This window comes from Corvus hawaiiensis, chromosome 27 (assembly GCF_020740725.1).
Source record: "Corvus hawaiiensis isolate bCorHaw1 chromosome 27, bCorHaw1.pri.cur, whole genome shotgun sequence".
Classification (NCBI taxonomy): Eukaryota; Metazoa; Chordata; class Aves; order Passeriformes; family Corvidae; genus Corvus; species Corvus hawaiiensis.
The window spans coordinates 1,808,298-1,820,407 of record NC_063239.1 but is presented as its reverse complement, the minus strand read 5'-3'; the positions used below and the strand labels follow the sequence as shown (position 1 = coordinate 1,820,407).

Here is a 12,110-nt window from a genome sequence, read left to right as displayed (position 1 = left end):
TGCAGGGACGGGGACTCCAAACCTCCCTTCCCACGAGGGAATTCCTGCCGATCTCCAGCCTGACCCTCCCCTTGTGATGATCCCACGAGCTCCGGGAGCGCTCAGGATCAGGCCACCTCCTCCATCAAGCCGACATCAGTGATGTTTTCCTCGAGTCCAACACCGAATCTCATCACAAAAATCCCTTTTCTCCCGAGATCCAAGGAAACGGGGCTGCTGGGAAGTCACCCAGTGACTCAATTCATTCCAAATCTGTGCTGAGAGGTGAGACCAGCCCGGGGCACGACCCCCTGAGCACCCCGCACCCTCCTGGCGAGGCACCCGCAGCACATCCCAGCAGCCGGACTTTTCCCACTCCTCCAAATTCCATCTATCCCCGCTTTCCACCCCCCCCCTCCCCGCCTCAGGCAGGATCTCCCGACCCCCCCCCGCCCCCCCCGGCTGCCTGGCTCCCCGTTACACAACCCTGCTCGGGAGATCCTACGTGGGCAGCGTGGGTTTTCCTGGGAATCGACAACAGCTCTCGCTGCAGCTCAGCAGAACATGAGCATCTTACATAAACACCCCGCGAGTTCCCCTGCGTGGGGGGCTGCCCGCAGCCCCCCGGGCTGGGAGGGGACGCTGGGAGCCGCCTTTTCCCCCCCCTTCCTCATCCTCATCCCCATCCCCATCCTCATCCTCATCCCGCTGCTTTTTTTTTTTCTTCTTCTTTTCCCTTTAAACCAACCCAAACCCTGGTGGGGGAAAAAGGCAGCGCGAGAGAGAGAGAGAGAGGAGAGAGAGAGAGAGAGAGAGAAATGACTCAAGTGTTTTGTAACTTGTCACATTCGGAGCTGCAGTTTGGAGGCAGGAAGGAGGGATCCAAAATAGTCGCCCCAAGCCCGGATTGTATAACCGAGATCCCCCCACCTCCCCCCCCGCCGGGAAAAGGGAAAAGGGGAAAGGAAAAAAAAAAAAAAAGGGAATTTCTGCTGCAGATTGGCAGCTGGAAAAAGGCAGGCGCGAGCTCGGGGTTGTTACAGCGCAGGAAGGAGCCCCCAAATTGGGAGGAATTACTCATCCATGGAAAAAAAAAGGCTCCTGTGCTGACGGGGAGGCACCGGGAAGATGCTGCAGGAGAGGAGGGAAGGCTCCCGGGAATGATGCTCCGAGGCCAGGAGTGAGGCTGAGCTCCCCGGGATGCTCCCTGGAGTGGGAGGTGATGTTTGGGAAGTGCGGCTGGAGCGGCAGAGCAGGACGGAGCAGGATTCCCTGCCAGGAAGGGCCTTGGCAAGGGCTGCCAAAGGGCGGCCGCTGCCAAAACTCAGGCTCAGAGCAGGCTGGAGGCATCCCAGATGCCAGAGAGGGGCTGGGAGCTGCTGGGATAATCCCACGGGAGGGTGGCAGCAGGGTCAGGGTGTGTTTGCCAGGCCAACACCTCTCCCACACCTCACTGCCCTCCACCCAGCAATTCCCAATTCCCAGATTTTCATCCTCGTCACATCCCAGAGAAACCCAGGAGAGCCTGGCCGCTCCCAGAGCCCTCTGAAAATCGGGGAGAGCAACACCTGCCTGGAACGGGGAGAGTGACTGAGCAGAGAGAGCCCCCTCCCCCAATCCACCCAGCCCGGTATTCCAGAGGTTCCAGAGCCTTTTCCAGCCTAAGCCAAGTCCGAGGCCAGAGCTGTGGAGCAGGGGCCCACCACGGAATCAGGAGGAGCTGGGGAGGCTGCTGGGGGGACGAGGAGGATGCCAGGGAGATGAGGAAGATGAAGAGGAGCCATGCCCAGCTCCCCCACGATTAAACACAATTCCAAACCCCACAAATTCAATTTTCAAGCGCCAGGAGCATCAGGAGGAACCTGCCTGCTGCTATCAACCCCCCTGCCCACCCAAAGCGCCATTAATTCCTTCTGAAAAAGCCCAGGCGGGTCCGGGGGATGTCAGGAGACACCACGAGGGTGACAGGTCCCCACGGGGCTCATTGATCTGCCATCGAGCCCCCCGTGGGAGCTCTGAAACCCAGACGGGCTCTGCCTTCTGGCTCCAGGCTCTGTGGGGGCAGCGCTTCCCGAGGGTCTCCTCAAAAATAAATCGTGGAGTTGGGATGAGGGGAGGGATCTTTGTGGCTTTTTCTCCGGTGTCACCTCGGCTAAAGGCTCTGAAATTCCGAGTGCCCGACGCCCACGCTGGCACATCACAGGCTGTGGCATCCCGGGAAAATCCCGAAGATGGGGCAGGGGGAAAAAAGAATCAGGTTGTTTTCAATGGATTCATCTGTTTCTACAACACAGTCTGGCTCTGCAATTAATAAAATTCGTGGAAAATCCCTATTTTTTATGCCAGCCCCACCTGGCAGGTGCATCCCTGCAATTTTGGGAGTAGCAGGCGAAAATAAAGTGGATATGAAGCACTTGCCCATGCAATAAACGGGGACAAAAAGGCCAAATTCCCAACCAGAGCATGATCACACCTTCCCCAGGATATTCCAGTGGAATTCTGGACAGCCCATGGCACATCCCATGCCCTCAGACACACCAGCTCCAATTTCCACCGGTTAATTCCGTACAAAACATACATCTGCGGGAGCAGCACAATTATCTCTGGGAGCAAAGCGTTGATGGATGGAAGTTTTAATTACCAAACCTTCCCATCCTCCCCCATGCACAAAAAGTGCATTTCCTGGCATGTTTATTTCATAATAAACCATGGCCAAATTCCATGTTGGTGGAACACGTGCACGGGGCACGGGAAGGACGAGACGAGCTGAAAAATCTGGTTTGTCACCAGAGCTGGAAATTTAAGTTCCTTTGATCTCTCTGCTTCCAAAGCTGCTGGGGAAGCAGAGAGGAGAGAGCGGCACACACAGGGAACGTTATCCCAGGGTGCGGAGGGGCTCAGGGATGGATCCCAGCTCCTGCCTCTGCACGTGCCGGGGCCATGGAGATTGACAGCTCCACTCCCGCACACGTCCCCGTCCCCCGATGTCCCCAAAGAGAAGAGCAGCACAAGCCTTAATTCCCATGGACAGGGCTAAAGGGTGCCCCTGTCACCCATCAGTATCATTTAAGGCTTGGGAAGTGCCCAATTCCCGTCGGGAATGCCCGGTGGAGCTTCGTGCTCATATTAGCCTTAATTTCATTTGGTCCTTCACACCGTCGGCGGCTCCGCGCGTCCCCCGCGGAACGGTGACACCGAGCGACGCTTCCCAACCCCTGGCAGCGGGATCCGGATGCTGCCACGGCACGGGAGCCACCCTCCGCTCCAAAACCTGGCTGGCATCCGGCAACAGCGGCAGCTCCAGCCTGTTGGAGCCCAGTGTGACACAGGTTACTCATTCCCAACGTGCGGAGGTTGAGGTCCCCCCCTCCCTCCCCTTCCTTCCTTCCTTCCTTTCGCGAGCAAATCCTCCAGCAGGAATTTTCCCCCCTTCCTTGGAAATTCACAGCCAACCTGCTAATGAGTCTTTGTGAAACTTGTGCCTTCTTACCTCTAATTTTACAGCCTGTTCGGATTTGAGCTCTGTGGACAGCCTCACATTTGGTTGGGAATTATAGGCTGAGTGGCTGTTCTCTCCTATTATTGTGCTGTCAATCTCCTATTAGCACATTATAATATGCTACACTGAATGCATCTGTTCCGTAGATCACAAGTCCTAATTGTCATTTGTTGAATCACTTTGTCTTATATGATTGTTAAGCAATTATTTCACCCAAAGCAGCTTAAACTTTGATTACTGTATAGTGTTTACAGGGATCAAAGGGAAAAAAATCTGCGGCGCCTTCAAACGTTTTTGCTGCTGAAAAACCGAGGAGCGAGCGGGAGATGCCGGCGCACGGGGATGACCTGGAGGTGCTTCCCGGCCCTCCTGCCTCCAGGGGAACGTTGTTTGTCCGGGATGGTTAAAAGGTCCGGCGAATGGCGAGGTCAGGAGACGGATGAGAAGTGACATTCCTGCCAGGATTGCTCATGGAACGCAGCTCCCCTGGCGCGCGGCACCAGCTGCCCGCCGGTCCCCTCCGCTGGGACGAGGGCCTGCTGGGGGATGACACCTCCTGTGATGTTGTTAAACCACTCCGGCCATTCCCAGCGAGGGGAAAACCCTCCTGTGCTTCTCCAAAAGGTGGGAATTCAAGCAGTGCTTGGCTCAGAGGGGTCACATCCCGAGTCAATCCCGCATGGAAGCGGCGGTGGGGGGGTCAGCAGAGGACAGGGCTGAGGCAGCACGGAGAGCCCTCGGCACATACATTTATTTTGGCTTTGCCACCCAACTCTAAAGCCCTCAGAGAGGCCCTCTGGAAGCTCAGATCCCTCACACCATTCCCTCTCTGAAGTGCGGGATGCTGGAATGCCACCGAGCCGTCCCAGGCCATGGGAACCCAGCCCAGCGGGGCCAGAGCGAGGGAGGGGCTCATCACCGGGGGCTTGGGCTAATCCCGGGAATCTCGGGCTGACAGCAGCGGGAAGGAATGTTGGCCCATTGTTTCTGAGGAGCCCAGACAGGATTGAGAGAGGGAGAAAACTGCGCTGGTGGCTCCTCAGCTCCAGACGGCTCCACGAGCCAGCAGGGATACACAAACTGTCAGGAATCTTCTGCTTCAAAACCACCCTCTGAAACCAGGCTCGGATGGAACCTGAGTGCCACGAAAAGGTCCCTCCCCAGCCAGCTGCGCCTTGTCCCCTCCTGCCACCACTGCAGCACCTCCAGCCCGGGGAGGAGGAGATGGAGCAGAGCTGCCCTTGCCTTTGTTAAGATTAATGAATTTCCTCACACCAGTGATTGCCCAAATAATGGGATCCAGCCCCCGGAGCACAGAACCCTTCATAAATCAGGCCTGTCCCCAGCCAGGCCACCAAGCGCTTCACAAAAGGGGAACAATCGGGGACAAGGCTGCGACAGAACCAGGGTGGACTTTCCGTGGATTCCTGGGAGCAGCTCCTTCTCCTGTTCTTCCCTCCCTGAGCTCCGATTCCCAAAGGCACAGCAGGACCCCTCCAGCCCCACAGCAGCAGCCCTGGGTGCTGGTTATGGGTCCAGGCCCAAAAAGCTGCTGGGTGAAGCTCAAAGCCGCCCTCGAGGGTCTCATCCCACGGCTCCCACAGCTGGGGGGAGCTTTTCCAGCTCCAGTCCCAGCTCATTCCAGCATGGGAATGCCTGTATCCCAGTGAGCTGTGGAGCAGCAGGAAGGAGTTCAGCTCAGGGTTGTGCAAATTGGCTGCTCGGATTGGTTTCTTCCAAAACCAAGTTTAAAAAAAGTCGGGTTTGGGGTAGGAACCCTAAAAAAACCCATTTATTTCTAGATTTTGTCCGGGGGGAAAAAAAAAAAATCCAATTCCTTCCCATATCCTTAAAAAACCTGATGGCACAGCCGAAAGAAGCCTCTAAGGAAGCTGTCAAACCTCAGGATGAAAACAAACCTGGAGGAGCAGGTAAAAGGTAGCGGCTCCAGCGCAGGTAAATTGCTTTTTAACGAGAAGACAAGGCCCATCCCTGGCATCTGCCGTATGTTTTTATAAAGCCCCGAAATATGTTTTTAAAAGGCCAGCAAATAAAGTTCCTATCGATTTGATCTCCGGCGTAATCTGTTTTTCTGTCTGCCGCCACGAGTGGTAATAAAAGGGAATCAGGGCACGCGGCCTCGGGTTAATGCAGCGATCCATCACCGTCGGGGGCTTTGCTTCGCTGCACAATCGAGAAACTGCCCCAAATTGGTGCGAGGGCCCAATTTTCTTTTCCAATTTATTTTTGCTTGAGCAAAGCAATATCGAGGCAGGACGAGGAGGACGCGCTTCCCGTCGCTCCAGATGTTGTCCCGCTTCCCCGGTCTGGGAAAGGGCCTCCGGCAGCTCCTCGGTTGGGGATTTTGGGAAGGTGCTGTGGGTGTGCTTGGATGTTTGGGGTATCGAGGTCCAGTGGGACCCAAAGGGGGATTGGGATGTGTTCAGGAGAGTTTCCCAGTGAGGATGGAGCATCCCAGGGCTGATCTCCCATGGATGGAGCATCCTGAACTTCCCGGGTCTGATCTTCGATGGATGGAACATCCCAGGGCTGATCTCCCGTGGATCAAAGACCCTGAACTTCCCAGGGTTGATCTCCCATGGATAAAATATCCTGACCATTCCAGGGCTGCATCTCCCATGGATGGAACATCCCCGGGCTGATCTCCCATGGATGGAGCATCCTGAACTTCCCAGGGCTGATCTCTGGATCAAAGACCCTGAACTCCCCAGGGCTCATCTCCCATGGATGGAACATCCCAGGGCTCATCTCCCATGGATTCAGCATCCTGAACATCCCAGGGCTCATCTCCCATGGATTCAGCATCCGGAACATCCCAGAGCTCATCTCCCATGGATGGAACATCCTGAACATCCCAGGGCTCATCTCCCATGGATTCAGCATCCGGAACATCCCAGGGCTCATCTCCCATGGATTCAGCATCCTGAACATCCCAGGGCTGCATCTCCCATGGATTCAGCATCCTGAACACCCCAGGGCTGCATCTCCAGACATTCCCAGACCTCTCCCCACCAGGACAGAGCAATTAAAGCTTTTCCAGGGTATCCAAGCCATCCATAACCCCTCTCCCATCCCTGGCAGTGCATCCCTGACACCTTTCCCTGAGCCTGTTGCTCACAGAGGTGCAGCCACACACAACAGGTGCCCTCACAGCACTAAAAACTGCCCAAAAATGGGGTTTTGAGCAGTGAATTGATGTTTTCTAAAGCTGGATCAGACAGCTCGGAGTTTAAACTGGATAAACACCACAAAATATTAAAATCCACCCTAAAACGATGCATTAAAGTCCCCCAGGCCAGGCTCTGCTGCCATCAGAGCTCAGCTTTGCAAGATGCCACCCCACTTTCAACTCCTTCACCCCAAACCATCGATGTTCCTTCACTGAGGAGCATCGAGGCTGCGGGGAGGGACTTTGGGGCACAAAGGTGAACTCCAAACCCACCCCAAAGACCTGGGACGAGGATGGGAAACCTCCCATCCCTCCCCCCCTTCTCCCCACCTTCGGAAAACTGATAAATATTTCTGGAGAGAAAAACAAACACTCCGCATTTGGCTTTTTTGGTGGTTGTTTTTCTTGAAGAGACAAAGTGTTCCACAGAGAGCCGACACTTCCTACACAAGTTTGCATCCTCAAACCCCGAGATTTTCTGCCACGGATTTGGCTGGGAAAAGCATCTCCAGCCCTTCAGCCAGCCCTGCCCAGCCCATCCAGGATCACTGAGCCGGAGCATCCCACTGGAGCACCGCAGGGAGATGGAGAGAACCTCACTCTGCCAGAGTTTCCCGCTCTCACTTGCGAATAAATGAGGAATAATCAAATTTCCTGGGTCTAGAAATACCCCCATAAAACGTAAAAACAACTCTCACGCCCCAGCCCTGGCACAGCTCTTGTTCCCACTCAATTTAGGGTGAGTTTAGGAGGGAAAAATATTATCCCAAAGCATCCTTAGAGGTTCAGGAGTAAGAAAATTGTATATTCCTATCAAAATTGTATATTCTTATTTAAAAACACCCTGAAGAAATTCAGAGCCAGCTGCCTGTGATGGGTTTAAGGCCACCCAGCCCCTTCCCCAGATGAATTCCCAGTTTGGATACTGCAGCTGGGTCATTCCCAGCTGTGTGGAGCCGGTTTTGGGGACGGCCAGAGGAGAATCCCACCACAAAGCCCGGGAAGCGGCAGGGCCCCGTGTCCTCAGATGCCGCCTCAGCGCAAGATGTGCCGAGATGTCTTGGAAGGAAACGCTGCCAAATCCATCAGCGGAGCCATTCCCGATGCCAGCGGGAGCCGCCGGCCGTGCCAGGGGCTCCCCGGGGACCTGCCACCCCCCGCCCCGAGCCACAGCTGGAATCCCACCCCAAAATAAATAGGTGACACCCCCCAGCTCCTCCAGGGCGGATTCCCTTCCCTGCTCTGGGTGGATTCCGGGGTGCACAGCCCGCATCCCGCTGGCACAGCCCGGAAGGGTCTGGCTCTTGTCCCCAGAATCCTTCCCACAGCCCACGGCACCATCCCGGAGAGTCCCTTCCCTTCTCCTGGCCCTGTTTGGCTTTCCAGGACTAAAATTAAAGGAAAAACAACTGCCCACGTTCCTAGGAAACTTCAAACTCCTGGAAAGCTGGGGATGGGTCCGCGTGCTGCAGCCTCCGCCGAGAAGGGGGATTATTTTGGAAGAATCAGACGTCTTTAAGGAAAAGTTCTACTTCCAACCATGTGATCCGCAGGGGGAAGAGACTTCCCAGACGGCGCGGAAGAGCTGGAAAAACGGATTGCTCCCGCTCCGAGGTAACGCCACCAGAGCTGAGACCTCACTTATCAGCTCCCAGGGCGGCAGCTGGCCATGGGAATTATGGAAATGATTGGGATATGGAGCTTTTTGGGGTGCCAGCGAGGATTTCACTGGGATTCAGGCACGCTACGAGACGCCGCCGCATCCTGGGACAGCTTTGGGACCACAGCACGGCGCAGGGTGTCCCCCAAAAGATCCCCGTGTCAGCCCGGTTATTGTCCCCTCCCCCTGCCCGCGGCACCCCCAGCACAGCCCCCGGGAGATGCCGGCGCTCCCAGTGAATCCCAGCGCTCCCAGTGAATCCCAGCGCTCCCAGTGAATCCCAGCGCGGGCGGCGCTGGAGCTCGGGCGGTTCAATGCTGCCACCTGGTGGTGACAGGAGGGAACAGCAGCAGCGGCAGCTCCCCCCCCCCCCCGCTCCCCGATCCCAAATTCCATCGGGATCCATCGGCAGGAGAGCCCAGAGCCCGGCCCGAGAGCGGGATGGCTTTGGAAAGTCGACTAAAAAATTGCAAAAATAAAATCCTCAGCGGAAAAATGTTAAATTGAATTTTTTTGGGGCTGAGCTGGGGTAAAAAATGAAACGGCCGCAATGGAGTGAAAAATCCGTGGTCAGAATACCCAAAAAAATTAAGTGGCCGAAATAGAGGAAACAAAATTGAAATGGCCAAAAGGTAGAAAAAAATATAAATATTCAGTGGCCACAACGTAGAAATAAAATTAATTAAAATTTTCTCCACATGTGGCCACTTCATTCCTATTTTTCCTTCATTGTGGCCATTTAATTCCTTTTGTAAAAATAGCCATGATGGAGTAAAAAATCAAATCATTAGGAGGCCACAAATAGAAAAAAATTTAAATGATTAAGTGGCCACATGTAGCAGAAAAAAACCAAATTAATTTCTTTGCTACCTTCTGGCCACTTAATTAAATGGTCACAGTATATAAAAACTTTTAATTAATTGTTTTAAAAGTGAATGTAGGGAAAATTATAAACGGCTGCACTTATAGGGGAAATGATGGTTATGATGCAGGAAATATTCTTAATTGAAAAGTGGGGATATGGTGAAAATAATTTATTAAGTGGCTACAGCATGGCTGGAATAGCTGCAAAATGGGTGCAATGTGGAAAAAAATATTTAGTAAATGGTCAACGTAACAAAAAAAAGATATAAAAGTGGTTTCAGGGCAGTAAAAAAAATACCTGAATGTGGGAAAAGGTGATTTAATGGCCACAGTGTAGGAAAAAATAAAAATAAATGACAAAAATGTCAGAAAAAAAAGGCAATCCCATTTATCCACAGCTCAGCCTCCAACCAAACCCCGAATCAATGAGGACATGCAGGGGGGGGGAAAAAAAAAAAGCTAGAAAAAGTCACCCCGATCCCAGGAAATTCCTGGTGCCACCTTTGGGAACGCGGAGAAGCCGGAGCGGGGCCTCACCTTCTTAGCCCAGGGGTAGCGGACGCGGGGCTTGCCCCACTCGTGGCTGAGCTGCCGGCGGTACCCGTGGCACTTGGGGATGTAGGAGCAGCTCACGTCGCCCACCTCGGGGTAGATGACTTCCAAATCCCCCCTGGAAAAAGGGAAGAGGGAGCAAAATGAGGAGGAGGAGGTGGGAATGTAGGTGGGAGCCAGGTCAGGCTCGGGATGGGGTTGGGGTGCTGGGAAGGAGCTGCGGGATGCAGAGGTGGAAGAGCAGAAGCTCAGGCTCTGCTCCCTCTGCCAAGGGGTTCAGCAGATTTTGGGAAGGAATTCCTGGCTGTGAGCTGGGGAGGGGCTGGGATGGAATTCCCAGAGGAGCTGTGGCTGCCCCTGGATCCCTGGAAGTGCCCAAGGCCAGGTTGGACTGGGCTTGGAGCAGCCTGGGACAGTGGGAGGTGCTGGGGTTGGAACCGGATGGGTTTTAAGGCCCCTTCCCACTCAAACCATCCCAGGATTCTGCGGAAAAGCAGCCTCCTTCCCCTGAAGTTTTCCATGGAAAACATCAGCCTCCTTCCCCTGAAGTTTTCCATGGAAAACATCAGCCATCCCTGATGCCGCAAAAGTCACCCCCAAAGCCTCTGCACGACAGGGAACAACTCCAGAGACATCCCAGATTCCCGGCAGAAGCAGGAAAACAGCGAAGGCGACACTGGGATGTGCCGGGAGGTGACACAGGGGACACCAAGGGGGTGGCAGAGGCCACGGAGCGTCGCTCACCTGCAGAATTCGCTGTCGGACTCGCTGAGGGTCTGGAAGATGCAGGTCCGGGAGGCCTCGCTGCCCCAGGCTCCAGGGAGGAGCAGGCTGAGCGCCACCAGCACGGCTGCCAGCAGCTTCATCCTGCCCTGGGGACACGGGGACAGCGAGGGTCACCCCGCTGGCACCCAGCGCTTCCCCCCCAGCACCCCTCAGTTCAGCTCCCAGCCCAAACCAGTTCCAGGCAGAGCATCCCCATCCTTGCCCATCATTTCCTCCTCCAGCTCCGCAACTTTAATCCCGTTTATTCCAGGAATGGGCTGGGTTTCCTCTGCTGGGAAGGCCTGAGCCCCCAGCACGGCCCCACAGCTCAGAGGAGCCTTTTCCACCAGGCTGGGGCTTCGTCCCCCTCCACGTGGCGCCGGGGATGTGCCCACGTGGTGCCACCACGGCGATCCCGGGGACAGCGCGCTCCAAACCCGGCTCCAGGTGGGGACAGTCCCCAACTCCACGGGCTGGCCCTGCTGCTCTCCCCAAAACCATGGAAAATCGGGATCAGGAGCGGACACGGGCTGTCTAAGGCCATCACCAAGGACTCACAACCAGCCAGGACGCCAGGCCACGTCCCCGACCCGAGGCAAGGTCCTCTCAGGGGAGCAGCACCTTGACCCAGCCACCCCTCCGGCGCTTTTCCCGCACGGGGACAACTCTGGCCGCCCACTTTGAAGTCACACAAAGCCTCGAGGAGGACGCGGGGACACAAGGTTGGGTCCCCCACCCCCCTGCCAAGCCCAGCGCCAGCCCTCACCTCCTCACCTACCGCTGGACCCGGTAGCCACGGGCCACCACGGCCGCCGGGGGGGTACCAGGGCCGGCCCTGCCGAGCCACTTACCAAGGTCCTGGGGACGACTGAGCAGCTCCGAGGCAGAGCCCGGAGGTTTGAGGTTGCCGTGGAGATGGTTTCCTTGGAAGGAAGGGACGGAGGGATCGGGAATGAAAGCCGAAGCCCGGGGAAGGGGCAGCCGGGTGCTCCGGAGCTGCCAACGGCTTTTAACCCCCCCGGCAACCGCCCCCACCCGCCCCCAACGGCGCCGGGTCCTGCCCAGCCCAACCCCCGCACCCGCCCGGGCTAACGAGGGAGGAGGATGTGACCCCAACTTGGATTTGCCCGTCGCCTCCATCGCCTCGTGGGTTCCGGGATGAGGAGCGAATAAAAATATATATATATTAAAAAAATAAATAAAATAGAATTTAAAAAGCCCGGTGTGAGTTGGGAGCGGGGATGAGAGCAGCGAGGGGATCATTACATAATGGAGCTGGGGCTGCGCGCTCCGGGAACACGAGCGAGCCCGGCGAGAGAAAGAGGCGCCGGGCTTAACTAATTAGGAACATTAATGGATTGGGAATGATCGGGGAGCTTTTAGGGGCTTAATGGCTCCCGTTCCCACGCTGCCGGGATGGGCACAGACCGTAATTAGCGCCCTGAGCCGGCAAATGGGCTCACGTGAGTCAGGCTTTTCCCAGGAATGCCGCGCTGGCTGAGTCAGGAGCGCCCGGAGCGGGGTTTGCAGCCTGGAGGTGTCACATGGAGGGGGGGGCGTTGAAAATTCGGGGTCCCCAGCGCCAGGTGAAGCTGCTGATG

At 55.8% G+C, this 12,110-nt stretch overlaps 1 protein-coding gene across 1 annotated transcript in view; it reads right to left on the bottom strand.

Annotated features, from left to right (window-relative positions):
• PEBP4 (phosphatidylethanolamine binding protein 4) overlaps positions 1 to 11,509 on the bottom strand; it is a 72,555-nt gene extending 61,046 nt beyond the window's left edge. Inside the window, exons 1-3 of the mRNA XM_048287341.1 lie at positions 11,361 to 11,509; positions 10,489 to 10,616; positions 9,730 to 9,862 (exon numbers count right to left, since the gene is read on the bottom strand). Coding sequence (XP_048143298.1) covers positions 9,730 to 9,862; positions 10,489 to 10,610 — 255 coding nt within the window. The 5' untranslated portion in view covers positions 10,611 to 10,616; positions 11,361 to 11,509. The remainder of the gene's footprint in view (positions 1 to 9,729; positions 9,863 to 10,488; positions 10,617 to 11,360) is intronic.
• Between the last annotated feature and the right edge of the window lie 601 nt (positions 11,510 to 12,110).